The sequence below is a fragment of the Dicentrarchus labrax genome, unplaced genomic scaffold, assembly GCF_905237075.1.
Source record: "Dicentrarchus labrax unplaced genomic scaffold, dlabrax2021, whole genome shotgun sequence".
NCBI lineage: Eukaryota > Metazoa > Chordata > Actinopteri > Moronidae > Dicentrarchus > Dicentrarchus labrax.
Window position 1 is genome coordinate 22,124,484 of NW_026136704.1, and position 21,258 is coordinate 22,145,741.

Below are 21,258 nucleotides of genomic sequence, written 5' to 3' on the forward strand. Positions count from 1 at the left end.
GCAACAGAAACAAGTTGTGAACATAACACTGACATATCATCAGCTTTTAAGTTGATATGGTGTTAGCAAACAAACTAATTACACAATTTCCTAATTACACAGTCACCATGCACGGAGCAATTGATAAAAGTTCAATATTAAGTCTGCCTTTTAGTAGATATCTGGCTCTTTAGCTGCTAAATGCTTCACTGTGTTTTCAAGCTAGTTATGAATTTGCCTATCTGCTGTTTGTCGCTGGGCAAGTAGCATAAAGTGGGTATTTAAAAAATCTGTGGCTGGAAACGATAATGAGAGTGGTGAAAGTAAACAAAGACAATTGATTTGTGGCTCATAAAACCAAAACGATGAGTTGGAAGATGCTAAAATGTTCCCTGGAGCTGAGAAGAACTGCAGAGCCAAGTGATAATTCACCTTCACATGAACACAATTTTTCATTCAGTTATACAGTGTGCACTAACTTGTTTATTAAAGATATGAGTGGTAGAATTAGTCCATATTCATGTGGATAAAACAGAGCATAAATATTAGGCCTGCATGTTTATTCATATTGCAAGTGTGCTAACATTAACTTAGAAAATGCCTCAGTTTAAATATGTGATATCATAAATATCATGCTTTGATTAATGCAAGATTAAAAAATGTCAGCACTGGGGTCTAAGTTTTGTTGCATTCTGCTCACGACTACAAACAAAACATTAAAATTTTTGACTGCTGACACACTGTGGTACCAAGTTTGGTATCAAGTGAGCCATGCAGTGTTATTACAGCAGGAGTCCCAAGGGGAAAGATTCAACCAGGCTATCAGACATGCCATTACCGCAAATGTAGCTAAACTGTTTTGCTCTCTCAGGCCCTCTATAAAGGATTCCTGTAGTAATTGCTGTTTAGACTGGAAACACAGAACGAGCACAGGAAAATACAGGCTGCTAAGGGTTTCCATGTGGGTAAAGCTCACCTCACCTTTACAGGCATTCAGGAAGTAGAGTAGGCAGTGTGGATGTTCATCTGAAACGTGTAACGATGAACGGAAGGCAGAGCAAGAGAAACATAAAAGAGGAATTGCAAAAGGAGGCAGGATGGTGGAGTGATGCAGAGTGACAGAGAAAAAAAGAGGCAAAAGAAAAATTCATTATTTTCCAGCGTAGTCTGTTGGACGGCTGATAAGAGAGATCAATACCGGAGGAGATGCTCATCAGAATCACGCGTGTGTTGTGTGTGGTGGTCTTCTTATGGGCATGTGATCAGCCTGGAATTGGATGAAGCAAAATAAAGAAACGAATTAATTTAATAGAAAAAAAATATACATAGACTGGGCACAAAGGCAGACAAAGAAAACAAAAAGATGAATGGCGGAACAGAAACATACAGATGAATGGACTAACAGAAAAGGAGAACAAAGGAGATTTTAAAAAAAATGGGGTGACCGCGCTGGAGCTCATAACATTAACTGGATTGTAACAGCAAAAAAGGAAAATCATTTTCTTACAAAAAACACTAATTTGTAAAATTAGATTTTCTTAATGAGACAGATGCATGCTGGTCTAAGTATGCTAATGGAGCTTAGGGTCTGATTTTCATCACTCTGTGTGTTTCTGCAGAGACCCGGTTCCACCACACTTAAGCAGAATGACACGAGCAGGAAACACTATTAGCCGTCCAGACTCTGATGGTGATTGGGTTGTCAGACGAACCAGCGAAGCGGGATGTAAAGAAATACAGGTCAGAGCCTGAGACAAATAGAATTTTCCCTTCCTTTTACACTTGTCATTACGATTACATCTGGGACTTGAGGAGAAGTGTTATTACATCCAATCAGTTTAGAGACTTTTGGCAATGGGAGTAAATCCACTGGTGCAGCTGAGACACAACAGGACCCAGTGGGCTTGTTAAAGTTTAGAATGTGTTCTAAAGTATTTCACTTGTATCTCTTAAGTAATGACCTGTTTTAAAGTGCCTGCAATAATGTCACGCTTCCCGGTGCATTCTTTTTGCTTTTTTATATACTTGAGACCAAATGAGGCAGTGGTTAGGATGTTTTGGACTGGGAGGCAGCTGATCCGTAAGCTACACTGAGGCAGGGGATGGAAGCCGCAGAAGGTAATTTCAACTTCGTCCTTATCTAACTTCACACCTGGAAGCATGTACGTGGCAACGCTGCTCCCTCAGACATGGATTGGTTCTGACTGGGAACACCTGACTCACCAAAATGTGTGACAGTGTGAGCTGAGTGGAAGTCAGGCCAGGTTTCTAATGTTCCACAAGCTGCAGTGGTACAGGGTGTTTTAATAAAAACTACCGACTCTATTGTCTTTGTATTTATTAGTATAATTGTGAAATATTGACTTTATTCAAAGAAAGCCTGTGTAACTTTTGGTGGACAGCCATTGTAGCCCCAAGTGAGAATTACTGGATAATGGTAAATGCTGTAATATAATGTCATAGCATCACAAGTAGAAAGAGTCTTAAAGTCAACAAACTCACTCAGTACACAGTGATATTCATCTAAAGTTTGCCAACATTGGCCACCTTAAACCAAATAAGGTTGTAGTTGAAAACCTCAAGGGTATTTTATCGAGCAAGGATGCATTTTACTGCCTATGAATGAAACTTTTCATTTGTAAGAGGAAGATTGTGATATTTCTTTTTCCTGCTCTGCCTTTGCCACTCCCACACCATTCTGGTATTTTAGTCTTTTGACTCATGTGAGTGTTGACCTGTTTACTGAGCTCTAACACTTACACAGGCTAAATATAAGTTATTTATAATACCTTCATATAAACACCTTATATTTTATATTTATTCCATGATCACTGGGCAGACTCCCACCGGAGAGCTACTAAAGGGACCTTGAGGTGAGAGGTTTTGTCAACTTGAAGGCAAATTCCCTGAAAAGAGCTCAGAAAACATTCCATGTCAATGAGAAACTCCACCTGCTGAGGAAGACCATGTGACATGATTGAAAGCTGGAAGAACAGGCACTAAAATAGATCTTTTGTCAACAGTCAATCACTTATTTTCTATTGATGGCCAGGACTTTCTACAGTATTTCCAGTTTTCTGTTGTACCGCACTGATATATTTTGATATAGATTGCTCATATCATTTTCTTCATCTACTTTATTGTTTATTCAAGGTATTATTGTTTCATGTTGTTGTGATTTGACTCCTTTTTTGATTGCTTTTTGCAGCCCTTCTTTGAGGAAAAAGTTTTTTGCATTATAAGTTGAATGCCTCATAAAGATCTCTGTTCAAAATGTTGTATTCTTAATGCTGACAGTCTTTATTCAGCTCCACTGCGCCACATAGCAACACTTAACACATAATTATTTAAATGTCGTGAACATCGCACAGCAGCTCCTCTGATAGGTTGAGGTACACTGACCTTGCCAATATTGGTGCTTAATACATTCAAATGAATCTTGCAGTGTGCGTCCAGCCGTGCCCAATATGTCTCTGTCCCTGTCAGCCTCTGGGGCAGAAAATGGAGGTCAGAGCCAAATAGGATAAGGTCCTTGGCAGGAAATGTAATGGCAGGTGCAGTGAGCATTTCCTTAACTTTGCTCAGCCTCTCTTGAGACTTTGAATATTTCATCCTGGCTTTTGATTTCTCTTCTGTCAGATAAGACAACACTTGGGGCAGTTTGGCAAGGATATAAAAGAGGACGGACTAAGCACAATGCACTCTAAATGTCACACGTCAAACTTGCTCATCAGCTATGTCTGAGGAATGGGTTTGCACAATCAAAATGGTTGCAGAAATCTATGCTGATTGAAGTCTTTGTCTCCGTGCCAACAGCTGCTCACTTGCTGTGTTCGCACTGGATAAACCACAAGGTGCATATTCCATCACGCTCTGTGTTTTGGCAGATGTACACTATTAGATATCTTGAACTGATTATGCAACTACAGTGAGTTGTCATGCAGCAAGTTTCCATTACAGCAATACTCAAACAAGCCTTTACTCATATGTCTACAACTATTGTGCAAATGAGTGTAGAAGAAGAACAATTGGGGGTAAAAATGTGCTCAAATATTCATCCATTTTACTTTATTTCCATCATTTTCTTTCTCTCATACACACATGATAATATAAAGACTATAAGTTGGGCTTCTTTGGCTGAACTAATAGTTTTCCATTACATTAATAGGGTATATTTCACAAGTAATCAGGTGGAATGATGTGTCACATTTACAATTACTCTGAGTTACTCTGGATTTGTGAGTATACTTACTAAGCAACTCTGTGTTGGGGGAGCCTCTGTTGCTAAATGCAAAACTACATTTTACATTTAGTGTCACATCACAAATTGCAATCAATTAAAATAATTACTATATTTATTTTTTTTATGAGATAGTATCCAGGGTGTTGACAAGAACCTTAGATGAATAAGCATTATGTTTTGTTTAGCTGTGAATGTATTTTAATGATTGCTCCTTTCAGCTGGTTGTGATGATTTGTCAGGACGATGGGTATATTAACTGTTTGTTTTACAGGTCCTGTGATTTCCCAAGACAGAGAAGAATTAAATAATTTGTATGGGGAAGTTACATAGTCTTTCCAAGAACCTTCCTAAGAAATTATAGCATCACATCGTTTAATTTCTGGGAAACTATTTGAAAACTACCTGGAAAAGGTGTTTGACTGTTTTGTACATGCTGGGCTTCTTTGTTTACAACATATACAAAGAGAAATTGTGTCAGAGCTTCATAGCAACACACAAAGACGCCACCAAACCATACCTCACCTAATATCCTCTGATGGACCATAATGGACATCTACCAAGTTCATGGTGGACATTTATTCTCTGTCTTTTTAATAACATCCATTAGATTATTGCTACAGTCTTGGCAAACTCCTCTTTCTACAATTTTTAAGATGTTTGGCATCACAGCATAATTAACTTAACCTTTGGCTCCCTTTCTCCACGGCATATCCCTCCACCATCCTCCTCTGTCTGCTGCCTCTCCCAGTGCCTGCTTTGTCCTTGGCACTGTCACGCACATCCAGCTGTCTGTCTCAGCCTTTTTGGAGACACAAAATGACCATCTTGAAACAGTAATTTATTGTTTTTATGCTCCTGCCTTGTCTAACCTTCTCCTATTTTTGTCGTAATCAATGGCTTGTGAGTCACTTCACGACTGGCAGTCATTGTGGAAGAATATTTCATGCAAAATCTGAATTGCAATGGCAAACCCATAACCATGAAATATCAGTGTAGTCCATTATAGCTCTGCTCACTTTTAAATGATAATATATGATTTCCCTCTCAGCACTCTGCTGTATAACTGCAAAAACATTTTAAAAACATCATTCTGACTGTGATTTGGGGGCTTATGTTTCTTGTTTCCCTTGAAATGTCTAATTGAAACAGCAGTAATGTTATTACTATTTTTGGCATGGTAAATCTGTGCACATAATATTATTACCGCCTAGCACAAATCTACACTCTAAATGTTCCCATGGTTAGTCCGTGATTCCAAATAAGACAAATGTTATTTATTATTCTTAGTCTCGACCAAAACACACTCAGCTTTGCCAAAAAAAAGGTTTGTATTTCTATACCTTTATCCCGCGTGTGCTGGCAGGTCAGACCTGATCAGGGTCCAGAGGGGGGGCGGCGGGGGGAGGGAGGAACAGAAAGAGCGCGCTTGGGGACGGGAAGCTGCTCAGTGGTTTTGTGTGTGTGGTGCGCACCTCCCCTCTCCACGGCGCAGAAGAGCCTCCTCTCGCTTTACGCAGCCTGCCCTGCTTGCAATTCCTGCTCTTCATGCCAGAGCCTGCAGCTGTCTCTGTTGCGTCCCACTGCCGCTGTTGTGGGAAAATCGTCGCCCCCTTCATGACGAATCGACGGCCGAGTTCTTTTCCCCTTGAAGTGCCAGCGCAAACCTGAAGGATATCGCAACTTTTAAACAATTTCCAAAACTGTTAGGAGACTGAATGAAGACACCTGACAGCTCCTTAACGCCCCATCCGCGTGTTGACTGACATCTTTGCAACTGTGAAGGGTATAGGAATGTGGAATACAAGTCTATCTCAGCGGTGAGTGTTGTAATGCGTTTATCATTCCTCTCCGTGTTTGTGTGTGTGCACTGTTTGTTGGGCTGCACGTAGGCGTTTCGCAAAATTAAGTTTGGGCTTGAATGTGGAGTCTGTTCACGACTGGGTTTGAATGCAAACGTACTTTAAATTGAAACCACAACAGTTGTAACATATGGCAACATATCACTGATAAATCTAACTTCTTATTTTGAGTTTTAGACTGCATAAAAATACCAAATATCAGCTTAAACATCAAATATTTCCTCGTGTGTTAATCCCTCTCATACAGTAAAAGGACCTGCCTCTGCCCCTGACACCATGACCACAGACCTGAACTTGACCTCCCTGCTGAATGTCACAGATCTCCACAATCAGACAAGAGGATGTTCCCTCACCAAGACAGGTTTCCAGTTCTACTACCTGCCCACTGTTTACATCATGGTCTTCATCACGGGGCTGGTGGGCAACAGTCTTGCCATTTGGATGTTTGTGTGCCACATGAGACCCTGGAGCAGCATCTCCGTCTACATGTTCAACCTGGCCCTGGCTGACTTCTGCTACGTCCTCTCACTGCCCTTCCTCATCTTCTACTACTTCAACAAAACGGACTGGATATTTGGGGATCTGCTGTGCCGCCTCCAGCGTTTTATATTCCATGTGAATCTTTACGGGAGTATCCTGTTTCTGACCTGCATCAGCGTTCACAGGTACACTGGGGTCGTGCACCCGCTGAAGTCTCTGGGCCGTCTGAAGAAGAAAAATGCAGTTATTACCAGCGCGTTGGTGTGGGTGGTGGTTGTCATAGCTATCTCCCCCATCCTTTATTATTCCAGGACCGGCCTGAAGCGTAATGCAACCACTTGTTATGACACCACCACTGAGGATGAGTTACCCGGTTATTTTATCTACAGCATGACTTTGACTGTGTTTGGGTTCTGCATCCCCTTTATCATCATATTTTGTTGCTATGGCATGATCGTCAAAGCGCTAATCTACAATGACATGAACAACGCGCCCCTGCGGCAGAAATCTATCCACTTGGTCATCATCGTGCTTGCGGTCTTCGCCGTCTCCTACCTGCCTTTCCACGTGATGAAGAACCTCAACATGAGGGCCAGGCTGTACTTCCAGAGTCCTGACATGTGTGATTTTAATAACCGTGTCTACGCCACCTACCAGGTGACACGGGGGCTGGCCAGCCTCAACAGCTGCGTGGATCCTATTCTTTACTTCCTGGCCGGAGATACCTTCAGGAGGAAGCTGTCGAAGGCCACTAAAAAACCCTCCAGGAAGGGGGACAATGTCCTTCAGTCTAAGAGCGAGGAGACGGCGCTCAACAGCCTGGCTGAGTATGTGGAGAATGGGGACCGGAGGCTGTGACAGAGCACCTCTGTGGGCTTGGTCATGGGTGTGGATTTGTATTAGTTCAAGAAACCATGGTGGACTTCGTATTGAATGACTAAATGCACTGTGTGGACTGAAGGCTGTGTGTAAAATTGAATGGATGATCATAGAACTGTAGGATAAATGCTCCGTATTTAACCTTGTGATAACCATCGCTCACTTGCAGCTTGTCGATGTTGATAAGCTATTGTACTGTATTGTCCTGAACATGTATTGTACTAAATATTAGAGCCATCACTCTTCATTTTTATTGAGTAGTTAGTGTTGCTTACACTTTGGACAAAATGAACATTATGACCAGGCAAGCTGGGGGGAAATACGTTTCCCTACAAGCTATAATGTCCTGTTCATCAATTTGTTCCAGAAAAATAGGTCTGAGAATGGATAGCACCTTCTCTAGCCACCGAGCTGATGCTTAATCAATAGCTATTAAGCAGGTGAGAGCTCGTGGTTAAGGAAGTGTACCTGGACTGGCTTTTAGAGGAAAAAGTAAATGCACTGAACTTGAGATTGCTGCATGGATGTGCCATGTAGACACTGTAATGCACTATGACCGAGGAGTCTCTGCTCAGAGCGCTACCTATCACTCCTCATTTCTTTAACCATCTATTACTGACTGGGCGAGGAATGTGTTTGACTAGTTTTTCATTTTGACAGCTCTGAGGTTGAGGTCTGTAACAGCCCTCTTACCACAATCTTTCTCTCCTTGTTCCTTACAGAAAAAAACAAGAAGATAATACATACAGTATTTTTGTGTATACAATACAACAATGAATGTTTTTTTTTTTTTTTTTTTTTTTTTTTTAGGTGTACTGTACAGGATGTTGTGACGTTCCAGATTAGCTTGTGTTGTTAACTGTTTTTGTTCAAGTCAGTATCACTAATCCAGACCTTAAGTGCATGAGTCCAGCATCACGTACCATCAGTGAAACACTGACTAACCACGGCAGGTTCTAACTACTCAAGTGTTTCTTGCAACATAGGGAATACATAATAGCTTTCAAATAATGAGCAGAACACACACACACACACACACACACACTCAGTCACCTACTTTGTGACTCCATCAACATATTGAAGACTTGTTTGTATGAGATACCTCAAAGTAAATACTGCACTGTGTTCATGTTTTGACAGATAATCATTTGTCTTTTGTATCTGTAGTAATCACTCTGGAGAAATGATTATGGAGCTCTCTCTGTACATATTTTACCCTGGACTACGTAGATGTTTGATGTCTGTACTAATACCTTTGTAAATCTGTATGTGGTCGGCTATTTGTCAAGAAAGGAACTGAATCAAGTGGATATGTGGGGCCACGTGTATCTTTGTCAATAAATTTTTATATTTAAAACTTCCCAGACATTTTAGTGAGACTCACACAGTTCTTTGAAGATGGTGGGTAATATGATTTATAACATGCATGTCACCTTGTTTGTACCAGCTGCACGTGCTCATAGTTGTATGTGTGCGCTATTATGGGTGAACAAACACTGTTGGTTTTGGAGACATTCGTGCCGAGTCCTCTTGCCGTTCCTCCTCTGTCTCCGCGCTGCTGTTGACTTTATTTTTCAGCACAGCCAGGAGGAAGCGAGTGAACGAGGGAGGAATAAAGAGTGGCACCTTTTTCTCCCGGCTTGTCCTAAGACAGCTTTTGTGTCCGTCACAATGGTGCAGGGTTATTGATGCAGACGGGGGTGTGAGGTTGTTGCCAGGACCCCGGGGCTGCATAGTGTGGTGGGCACAGGAAACCAACCAACCCTCTTCCTCCAAACAGCCCCCCTGAATACAAACGGCTTTTGATTTCCTGGCTTTGAGGTGCAAACTGCATAGCTGGCCTTGGCAAATGTGTGTGTCTGTGTGTTCCTGTGTTAGAAAGCCCTAAAGGCAATGGAGACCTTTTCCGAGTAGGTGGTTTTAGCCATTATTTTTTTGTTAGTTATTGGTTATTTGTTGTCAAAAAGAGCCACTGTGACATGCATATGAACCACATTAGCATTAATATGTGCTTTGCGTACATGTGATTAGATGAAAGGAGGGTTATATTCAGCCAGCACTGAATCTAAAGCCAACATCAGTGCTTTTGAGCCAGAGTGTCAAATCTTGACTTGCAGAAAGTTGGGATGTTTGCCAGTATCTCCTCCCTCCCTTCACAGCCACCTTTCACCTATTTTCTCTCACATCCTCCTCTCTTTATTCTGAATCTAGAATTAAAAAAAAGCTTTTCTTCTCTGCATTTCACCACCTGCAGGGGAATACTGTTTGAATAAGTGTTGGGAAGAGACAGTTTGGTAACAGAGGAGAACAGAAGGAAGAGTTGAGTGCAAAGAGTAATGGCAGTGGTGGAGAACAAAGTTTGTGTGTGTTAGTGGCTGGGGAGGGGGCACAGGGTAATCACAGTCAGGATAGCTAAACTAAAATACTGAGTTTTGTTCTTGGAGATTTACAGTGGGAGCTGGCACAACCACATCCATCACAGGGGCACTCTCTGCTTGAGCCAAAAAAGTACCGCTAACCGCACAAAAACCAAACATAATCAACATGTCAGAGTGTGGTGCTTGGTGAGTGACCCCGTGATGTAAACAATCATGGAACAGCGTGATCACTGTGATGTGGTTCTGTTGCTAAATGTAACAGATCCATAGACACCATGTGACTGTGCTGCAAAAACCACACGAGGCAATATAAACTCCCGTACATGTAAATTCCCACACTGTTGCTCCATTATGGCGAATCATGCCATAACCTGCAACAATGAGATTTTTACTTTCTGATTTTACATGTCACGTAACACTTGGATATTGTTTTCGCGATGCACAGTACTTGGAGGAAAACATGCAGTGTTTAAGCAGAGCACAGTCAGTGTTTGTACACAACAGGATGCAGTTTTTCAAAAGAAGTCACACAAGCACGTTCACGTTTTCCAACTGTTGCTGTTAAGTAAACATGTTAGAAAAAATATTTTGTTCAGTTTCTCTTGGCTACAGCTCTGTACTACTGCTATGCTATGATATTAACATGTGTTTACTCGCTCTGATCAGGCTTCGACCTACCACCCAACCCGACACCAGAGCGCTCAGGGAGCGTTATTGCACTTATACAGTAATGCCAGACTGGACATATTGTGGACATAAGTTACTTTTTAAAATTAGAAAACACTTTCTTTCCATTAGCCATGTTTATGTCATCAAGCAGTCTGCTAGTAAGAGTAGATCCGAACTCAAAACACTGCTAGTCAGGTAAGTTGAGGTAAAGTTCACACCTCACCGACAGTCAAAATACTTGTGAAAGGATTCAGGCTGTTGATGCATGCCCAAATGCAAACAAGTATGCCTGTGTGTGTGTGTGTGTGTGTGTGTGTGTGTGTGTGTGTGTGTGTGTGTGTGTGTGTGTGTGTGTGTGTGTGCTGCACGCACTCCTTAATTGGTGGCACCTGCATTTTATTGTGACTGGTTGGCAAGTTGATAACTTAGACTGAGTCTTATCTGTAATGTGTGTGTAATGAATGACTCCATAGATAGACACACACACACACACACACACACACACACACACACACACACACACACACACACACACACACGCACACACACATTAACAGTCAAACAGTAATAACACAATTTTACAGGTTTGGTGAAAGGGTTATGGTTGGTCATATTATTGCAGTTGGACCTGATGTGTGTCTGAAGGTGGGATGACAAGTCTAGACTACACAGATGAATATATATTTATAATCATAATACATCCAAACCTGTCTTCCTAGTGTGTGTGTGTTATGTTTTCAACATTAATTTGAAACCAATGGTGGAAAAAAAATACATTTACTCAAGTGCCATACCTAAGTACAATTCTGAGATAATTTCAATATTAAAATGCTTTTTACATTTTACTGCCTCAGTAAAAACAATCCCAGTGTATTAGCTATAATATACCACTTAAAGGAGTCAATTTTGCCTACATAGTGAATGCTTTTTCATGTCATTTTATGTTTATGTGTTTTTACATTGTGATATTGCTAAGTAGGGGATCTTAATACCTCTTCAACCATTGGGGAGTAAGGAAGTATAAGCAATAAAGGCATTAAGCATGAAATATTAAACAGGTGGAATTATAACAAACACAAAGCAACAAAATAGAATTTAAAGAACAGAAATAACATCAACAAAAAAGCTATTTTTAAAAATATTTCAGTTGAATTAGATAATCAAATAATGAGCATCAATGAAGTGTTGTTTGTGTGTCTGAATCTACAGCGCCACTGTCCACAACAACACTGCCAAGATAAGAAAATATATATAGCCATGCAGCACGAATGATTGCCTATCAAAAATACAGATGACCTGGGGTTGTGACTGCTTGCAACAGTAAAAGCCATTTGAATTGTCTTCAGGGCAATATGTTTACTGTCACCTCTGGTGCTGGCCTACTTTGATCACATGAAAGGATTCTATGTTCATCATGTTGTCAGACATACGTATACACATGTTGGGGTGTTAAAGTGAAATATAGGACTTGATTTAACATTTGTATGGACAAGTAACAACTAAATTAAAGACATTTTCCTGTTACTGTACAGATGGAGTGAGCATAATGAGAATGGGAACTGTCATTATAAACTCTATGAGTTGCAGTGAAGTCATGCTTACGGCTTGGGCCGCTGCCAGTAACAATAATAACAGACTGGTATTGTATATATAACATGTTCAGGGATTAGATGGGACTGGAAGAACAAGTGGGAGAGGGTGTGTGTGTGTGAGAGAGAGCAAGGGCTGTCATATTTCGGCTGTCATAAGGTTTATGATCAATATCTCTGCAGCCGCTCCCGTCTGGCTTCTTGTTGATTTTCTGCAGCTTCTTGCCATTGTCATCGATCAACCTGAACGATTGGCTCACTGGCTGACTTCCACAAACCTACATCACGATGAGAACCACAATCATCCGATCAAGCAGTTCAACCCGGCACGAGAAGAAGATATCCGATAGTGAAAAAGTGGTTCAGAATTTCACATTATTTTGCCATTTTCATCCTGTAGGTTTCATACGATATACTGTTAATGCATTAAGCAAAGGCTGTTTCCCCTTTAACAGATATCAGAAGGTGTAGTTTTGCAAACAGACCGACACAGCTGGGTGACGAGAGCGTTGTCAGACGCAGTGTAGACGAGCTGGCCTGCCTGATAAGAGTTATGAGATAGTGAGTGTAGCTCTGAAATGAACTGAGGTTAAATAAAAGGGTGCCCGCTGCCTGGGAGGATAGGGAAGAGACAAGATAAGGCAAGGTGGGAGAACAAGGAGCTGAGAACTATGGCGATACTGAATGTGCTGTAGGCATATAAAAATGCTACAGGAGAAAGAGAAAAGAAGCACTGAGAAAAAAAGAGTAGAGATAAAAAATAAAAGGTCACATGAAAGTAGACTGGTAGCATTATTCTGTTCAGAATACATTTAGAATATACAGGGGTTAGTGAGGGATGAGGGAAGAAGAAGTAAAGCATGGATCGAGGTCCCAATAGTAAAATAGAGAGAACTTGTCTTAACACTACTAGTACTACTAAATACAATATGTTAGACCAATCACATCAATGACTGCACACGCTCCTGCATGTTCTGCTGCTCTCTCTTTGATTCATATCACTTCTCTGTCATCTAATATCCAGAGCTCTTTTGTCTACACATGGTAGAATTTGTTCATTTGTATGTCCAAATACACACTGTGAACACACAAGTGAAATATAACAAGATCAAGGGCCGTCATAATGAGGCCAAAGAGAAAACAGAATGGAAACATTTGTAATAAATTCTGAAACAAAACCCGCCCAACACAAAGTTAAAATGAATACCAAAGGCCTAACTGGAGGACCATGCTGTGAAGACAACTGTAATGAATGTTTCGAAAAGTATGAAACACAGTCCTTTTCAGTTTTGAGTTCCTCTCTGCCTGCAGCTTGTCTGCAAGTTGTGAAACTACTGTAAAGGGTGATGAGCTATACACTCCACTAAGAGACCAATGCTTTTATTAGCTGGCAACCCGTCAGTCTGCCCGCTGCCCTGCTGCAGGGTGGATGATAAATCTCTTAAGACCAAAGTTTATGTACTAGCAGATTACATCCACTGCTCCATATTCACAGTGTGTCGGTGAGTGGGGTTACAGAGGGTGGGAATAAACTTGTGTGTATAAAAGAGAAAGGATACAAGAGCTGTGCAACAAGCGGTGTGTAGGCATATCTATATATACAGCGTGTGAATAATGGAGGTATTGAACAAACATAGCCATGTATCACATCTAAATAAGGAGAAGGGTCATCTTTCGCCTTCGCAGGTTCACTCTTCCTCACCGCTTTTGGTTTGCTGTCATGCAGAGTCGGAGCTGCGTGTGGTGGGAAAGACATGAGCCACAGTTTCTGTAAGGGACTACAAGACAAACCTCTACTCACACTGTGCTACAACCACCCATGAAGATTCATTTTTGTTTAGATCTGACTTGAGTGGTGTTCATGAAACCACTCTTGAGTTTTGTTCAGCAGAGTTTGGGTCCAGTGTTATATTGAAATGGTTGAACATTTTAAGGAAGCCACTAAAAGCTTTAGAATCAAGTGAACTGGGTCGCACAATAGCTCACATGGTAGAGTGTGCGCCCCATGTAGGCCATAGTGCAGTGGCCTGTATTCGATTCCAGTCTGCGGGCCTTTGCTGTGTGTCATCCATCTTTACTTGTCTTATGAAATAAAGCCACCCGCCTCCCCAAAACACAACAAACGATTGCATGCCATACGCATTTATCTTTACTGTATATGACTCTTGCAAGAAAGCCCTAGCAAGAATCAAGTGTCAAGACATTACAGATTTAATTGAAACAACAGTTTAGTTTATTGAATTATTTGCTTTAAACAGTCAAATTTAAACATGTTGCATAATCATTTGTCATTACCTCCTCCTATCATCATTAAATTCCACAGATTTACAGAAGCAGTACAGAAGACATGAAATTCTCAATGATAGCTATTTTTAACAATAAAGATGTATACCTTGATGGGATGTGTACAAATTCAGATCTCTATAAGGAAATATCAGTCTTTTTCTGACTTTTTTGGAATGCATTCGATATATGTATTTACTCATTTCTACTTCCTCCACCACTGATTATTTCTTTGACACAACATGCTGGACAGAAGTTCAGAATCTGCAGCTGCACTCTGATGAACTTTTGATAACACTGGACAATAAATAAATAAAGTATGTTTCATGATACGTCCAAATAACAGTGGCTTGGGAAAGTGCAATGGAAAGTTTGTTGACAAATTTTTTGTTTAGAAAAAAACTTCCTGTGCAGCATAGCCCTTTGGTGTCAATGACCTATGTGTCTCACATTAAGCTTAATGCTTTCTTACATCCTGAAGGAGTCAACTTCTGGTAAAAAAAAATTAAAAGTCAAAATGTTAGTATCGCCTAGAACTTTAATACAAACTTATTTTATACATTATAAAACTGATAATGTCTCCTAATATTAGCGAAGGGCTTAAAAATCCATTACAATCTAATTAACAACTGCAGCTTTGAAAAGTCACATGAAAAAGCAGTGATAGCAAATCTCTTTTAAAGCTGACACATGGTGCTAATTGGCATTTAACTTTGCCTTTGAAATTGTGATTTAGCTTCAAAGTTAATCACTTCAAAGTTCTTTTTAATTCTGTGCCTCCATTATTTTCTGCACACTGACACAGTATTCTTGTACATTGTCAACTCATGTGTTGTACATCTTACTCTGGGATGTGAGTGTTAATGATCCACCACAGATAAAGCTGCGTTATCAAGAATCTATAGCCTCTTGTGGGAGGTGTGTTTTCCTAGCTCTTTAGACAGAGATACACCTTGCGTGTCTGTCAGGTGACTCTCAGGTGTTCAGCTATTCATTGCTGCTGCACTGTTGGTTGTTGGGTGTGTTTCATGTGTGAAATGTACTAAGGTAAGGCCTTGTCAGTTCCCATTAAATCCAAATCAAGATAAGATTACATCAGCTTCCTGGTACATAAAACAAGGGCATTTAATATGAAACAAAACAAAGGTTATTATTTTGTTTTGTTTTTACATCAAACATGAGATTCTCTTACATTTCTTCTTGCACTGTTGCAGTTTTCTCTGGACCGTACTTTCTTTGAATTCTACTGACACACGCAAAAATGCATTCAGAAAATATTAACGATTGTACACACACAGGCATCCACACACTGCATATGCACACACACTCCTCCATTATCCATTAGCAGAAAGAGATGAGTGGAGTGCATTCTCCTCTCAAGAAAATAGCTGACAAAACAGTTTGCCCTCTAAAACTGCTGCACTAACACCTACACACATCTAGAGACAGAGAGAGAGAGAGAGTTAATCAAAGAAAGACACAATAACAGCCTGACAAAATTAAAGTTGTATTTTTTACATCCAACACCTACTTTGTGTTACCACTTTCACCTGTGACCTCTCCCTCTCAACCATAAATTCACCTCCCCTTCTCCCGACCTCCTCCAGTGATTAGTCGCTCCCTCCAGACACCTCCCCTTCCTATTTCTCCTTTCCTCTTTTCTCTTCCCCTCAAGCCTTGTTGTTTAGATTCTATTATCCTGTGCTGCTTGGCTGCCTCACCCTATTAATCCTAGTAGTTCACTGTGTGTGTGTGTGTGTGTGTGTGTGTGTGTGTGTGTGTGTGTGTGTGTGTGTGTGTGCGTGTGTATGTGTCTTTATAGATGTCTATGTAGGCTATAAGTGGTGCCAGTGTGAGAGTGTACTGGCTACCGAATGGCTGTGAATGATTAATGGTCTGGGTTAGGCGAGGTGAAAAATGGCAACACATGCAGGCACATGCGACAACACACACACAGACACGTGTGTACACACACACACACACACACACACACACACACACACACACACCACCACACACTTACCTTGCGCAGGTGTGCTGTTAATATCTTGTCTGGAGGGGTTTGTCTGTCTGGACAAAAACAGACTCCAGAGCAAGGTTGTGTGTCTCTCAATGGACTGTGTCAGAAAGAGAAGTGAAATGAGGATGTAGTTAAAATGAAGTGGAAGTGATGTGCTTTAAAAGAAGCCATGGATCATTAAAGAGGAATATACTGCAACTGTGAAACTACCATTTTTGACCATGATAGCTTATAATGAAACTGCTTAACACCAGAGGTGGGAGTAAGTCACACACGTGCAAGTCTCAAGCAAGTCCCAAGACATTTTTGTGAAAGTCGATTCAAGTCAAGTCAAGTCATAGCTTAGGTCAAGCAAGTCACAAGTCAAGTCAGACATATAATAAGCTGGACGATAACCGTCTTAAAGTGCTGGTAGCTCGTTTTCTTTGCATAGTATTCCATTAAATACATAGATAACATTGCAATTAAAATATTTTTTATCAAAATCAATTAAAGATGTTAACATTTGAAAATGTTGTCCATGCTTCTCTACTAAGCTGTCATCTCTAATTTCTCATTAAATATACAGCCCCTCACTGTTATGTGGACATATACAGTATGTGGTAAAGTAAAACCATAGACTGTATTGGGCTAAATGAGCGCATGAATAATGTCACTGTCTGTCAAACATAAAACTAGAGTTGCAATGAGCTTCCAAGGACCTCTAGGAAGGGTAGGCTATGTTGATTCACTGTACATTGTACTAGGGCTGCAACAAACCACAAATTATTTTGGTTGTCGACCTATCTATCGATTATTTTTTTCGTTTAGTCCCGATTATTTTGGCATTTATTTTTGCACTACTACTAAAATAGAACAAATTAGAAAGATCATTTCAGAAGCTGAAGTCTGTGCATCATGTTTTATCACAGTGTAATACCTAATACCAATTATTACTGTTTTTTTCATTTATTAAATATCTTACAAATTAATTATTAATCCAAATAATAGTGCATCCAAATCATAGATTACCACTGACATTAACTATTCAGTGTTATATCCAATTCATGACATTACTGATGTGTACTGATTTAATATCCTACACATGAATTATTATTGATATCGTCGCTGTTGGCAGAAACCTCTTATTTGGCTAATGTAACTTTTGATTCTACTGGTCACCCTCCAAGTGTTATAAGAGTAGCGTAATTCCCTTGGGGAAGAAGCTGTGCGTAAAATGTTTGTTATGTGCGTAAGGTTTGAGTGGACGAGCGAGAGTGAGCGAGCGAGCGGGAGAGAGAGAGTGTGGATGCAGGAGCTGCAGGTTAGAAAAGTCTCTGGAACCAATTTTTATAATTTTGGGGACAGTTCCATCTTCCAGGTGCTCCGCTCTACAACCGCTGCAGTCAGTGATGGGTGCGTCACTTGGTTAGATTACAGGTTGCCAGGTTCGCCCACATGCAACAGGAAACATCCGATCGGAAAAAAATTATATTTTTGATCATTCACATATTAATAAAGACAGCAATGACTTGTCGAGTCATTTCATGCAAGTCTAAGTCAAGTCTCAAGTCATGAATAGCAAGTCAAAGTCAAGTCAAGTCTTTTATCACTGTTAATCAAGCAAGTCACAAGTCCTCAATCTGGCGATTTAAGTCTGACTAGAGTCAAGTCACCCGACTCTGTTTAACACTCCCTAAACACAAGTTTAGAGAAAACTGCACCAAACAAGAGTTACCTACTCCCCGCAAATTATTTTGTTCCAAACTTGTTGTACAGTTTTTGTTCAGACTGTACACAACTTTTGTTTCATCTGTTTGGGATTCCCCTCTGGGCTAATATGTGTGTGTGTCTGTAAACTGATCCACTTGTCCTGGATTCCCTGCTAAATTTAGCCAAGTGACTGTGGTCATGATTGAGTGGTCATCATCATGGTTCACCAAGCGGGTCTTGGCCGTGGCCCTGAACTCTTTTTCTGGGTACAGCAGGCCTGAGTACCTGTTGCTTCAGCCCACTGATCTCACACCATATGAACTTAGCGATCAAATGAATATTGATCCAGCTGGGGACAGCGGTGGGTGGCTGCAGTGTGAGTCACAGAGATAGTGGGTTTAAGGTCATGTCCGCAGTAACTCAGACATATTTCAAGTAAATTTTGGCTCCATCTAGACTGTGTCATTGACCACTTGAGACCACCGTTTATTTATTTTATTTTTTTAAAGATGGATTTATTGGTGGTCCGCATGAGAAAACTGAGCTTTCAATGTGATTACGACATGACCAACCTTTAACCTATATCTGTAATCACTTGAGTTTCTCTTCCCATTGCTATTTATCACAGAGGACATTTTGACTGCTGCTTAAGTTTCACAGTTCTAGTATTGTGTATGCTGGCTCACTGGGACTTATTGTTCGTTGACTAAAAACTGTAAGTGATCTGTTCACTTGATGTCAATGCTGAACCCAGGAATTACATTTTGCCTTGGTTATTAGTGTGTTTATGGACGTAGGTCAAATCAAACTGCACACTGCAGGTTTATAACACCAGAATCGTTCATGTCAGTGAAACACCTGTATTATGTATTTCACAATATCAATCATGCATGAAATCACAAACAGAGTTGGAGATGACACGATATAAGTCTTACCCTATTAGACCATTGATTGATTCTTTCATTCGGATGGAAGCAGTCATTTACTATTTCTGTCATGATGTAGACTGTGTGAAAAGGTTGAAAGTCTTGGAAAAAGCTTGTAAGTGGACCTTTAGTTGGGATTATTTTGTTATTGTGTCAAACTCCTATTTCCAATGTTGTATAATTTATAAGACAACTTGGATGAGAAGTCCAAAAAGTGTAGTGGATACAATCAATACAGCTGAGCTCTCATGCCAACAGATCCATTTCCATGACAAGTGTAAAAATTACATCTGCTGATGAAGACCATGTTATACTGCTAAAAGCTCCCGAGAAGGTTACAAAGCAGACCTTGATTTAGGATTATGTGTAACTACTATTTGTTTTTGTTTTCTGGAAGCAGGTTAAACAGCTGGTTGCCGTCAACCTCATGGTAACAACACTGCAGGAAGTCACTGCGCCCAGCCAACAAATAGTGACATAATCCCCTGTAACACTGAAACCTGTCAAATTCTGTCAAAAAACAAAAAGAAAAATCAGAAAAATCTGTTATGACCACATTTTAGATTAAGTGATAGGCTTGAATTCAATGAAAAAATATAACTTTCTGATTTCTAATGTCACTTTAAGATATTTCTATTTAAAGCTTTACTATGACCCAAAGTAATGTAATGTTTTTGAGTTAGAATATCTTCATTTGGAGACTTTTCAAAGCCAATATTGATATATGTGATTATAATTCATTACGTTAGAATGAGCTTCCAGTATTTATGCTAAGCTAATTTAATTGTTCATTGCATGCAGCTTCATATTTAGTGCGCAGACATGACAGTGGTATACATCTTTTTATCTATTCCTTTAGCTAAAAGAAGAGGAACAGGGAAACATTTATTGATATTCAAAGCTGTTTTGCCATTAGAGATTGCACAGCAGAGAATATATATATATTTTTTTTCAAGTTAGTCCTCATGTGACACTCTTCCACACATAAGTACTTTCTTATTACACGCACTTCCTTCACTCACAGTAGGCAATCGAAGTAGAAATAAGGTGAGAAGTCAGTTACTTTATTTGTGTCTATTTGAGATCTTCCGTGAAACCCCAGTGGACCTCAGAGCCTTTCCAATTCCAATTCCTATTTAGCACAGATTGAGTGTGTGTGGAGTGGGTTAGAGGATGAGTGCGCACACACATACATACACACACACACACACACACACACACACACACACACACACACACACACACACACACACCTACTATTTTAATGGATGAATTGCTCCCATTGTATTAGCAGCAGCAGTAATTACATTGCTGCTGGGATTCTGTCATTTCTCTTTGGCCACAACTCTGAACCGTGGATATCACGTCCCTCAGAATGGCATCTGGTTATGACAAGAATATTCACATCTGCCTCAGGACTTTACAAAACTGCTGCAGCCTCCTGAGGCAACCTTCAAACTCCAAACCATGAAAAGAACACGCTCGCTCGCAGCATTTTTCATTATTATGAACTTCCCCTATCAGCTTCAGTGAGGAAGTGAATGTCAGACTCTTCTCTGTGACGATGACGGTTACCGTGACTCTCAACCCTAAACTTTAACCCCCAGCAGTCAACTGTACTGAACTGGACAGAACTGTATGTATTATTAATGATGGCCAAATTCCACACATGAAAGGCTGGCATTGTGAGTTGGATGAAAGACTCTGTGTCTACTCTCTCTCTCTCTGTCACCCTGTTTCTTTCTATTTACTACTTCGTTCTGTTTTCTGCTCTCTGCCTTGTCTTACATCATGTATCCTCTTGCTCTGTGTTTTTTTTAATGATTTTTTTAATACATTTTGTAATCAGTTCTGTGGAAAAGTAGTATGTTACAATGTCACTGACTTTATCAGTTTCTCTCCAGACTGTTCTGGCTTGATGAATATAATGGAATTTGGCACAAAACAACAGCCTTTTGTCTTCATTCTTTCTGCAGTTTGAACAATAGTAAATTCTCATCCAGCAATATGTCAGCAGAAAATCTCTCTCCTTGCTGCATTTGTGCATGATATTTGTCTTAAAACATTTCTCCAATAAAATATGTTCTGACACAAATCAAAATACACGCATCAATGTTTTCTTCTTATGTGAACTCCTATAAATTTTCCATGGGTTGTTCTATATTTTTCGTGTAAAATGACACATACACTGCACATTTCGCAGCACACCTCAGTGTGGAGTCTCACCTGAGCTGTGAACAACATCTGAAGTCATGCCAGTG

The 21,258-nt window shown here is 40.2% G+C and overlaps 1 protein-coding gene and 1 long non-coding RNA gene across 3 annotated transcripts; one reads left to right on the plus strand and one right to left on the minus strand.

Annotated features, from left to right (window-relative positions):
• Positions 1-439: 439 nt before the first annotated feature.
• Positions 440-5,727, minus strand: LOC127362437 (uncharacterized). Of its 2 annotated transcripts, none has more exons than XR_007884463.1 (3): positions 5,563-5,727; positions 4,907-5,021; positions 440-1,246 (listed from the first exon to the last, which is right to left on the minus strand). It is a non-coding gene; the product is annotated as an uncharacterized LOC127362437 (long non-coding RNA). The 2 variants fall into 2 exon arrangements; XR_007884464.1 differs by having other exon boundaries at positions 3,382-5,021.
• A 13-nt stretch (positions 5,728-5,740) lies between these two features.
• p2ry1 (purinergic receptor P2Y1) lies at positions 5,741-8,806 on the plus strand. The gene is made up of 2 exons (XM_051398126.1): positions 5,741-6,039; positions 6,329-8,806. Exon 2 carries the CDS (start codon positions 6,358-6,360, stop codon positions 7,417-7,419), a length of 1,062 nt encoding a protein of 353 aa, XP_051254086.1. The 5' UTR covers positions 5,741-6,039; positions 6,329-6,357; the 3' UTR covers positions 7,420-8,806.
• The last annotated feature ends 12,452 nt before the right edge of the window (positions 8,807-21,258 follow it).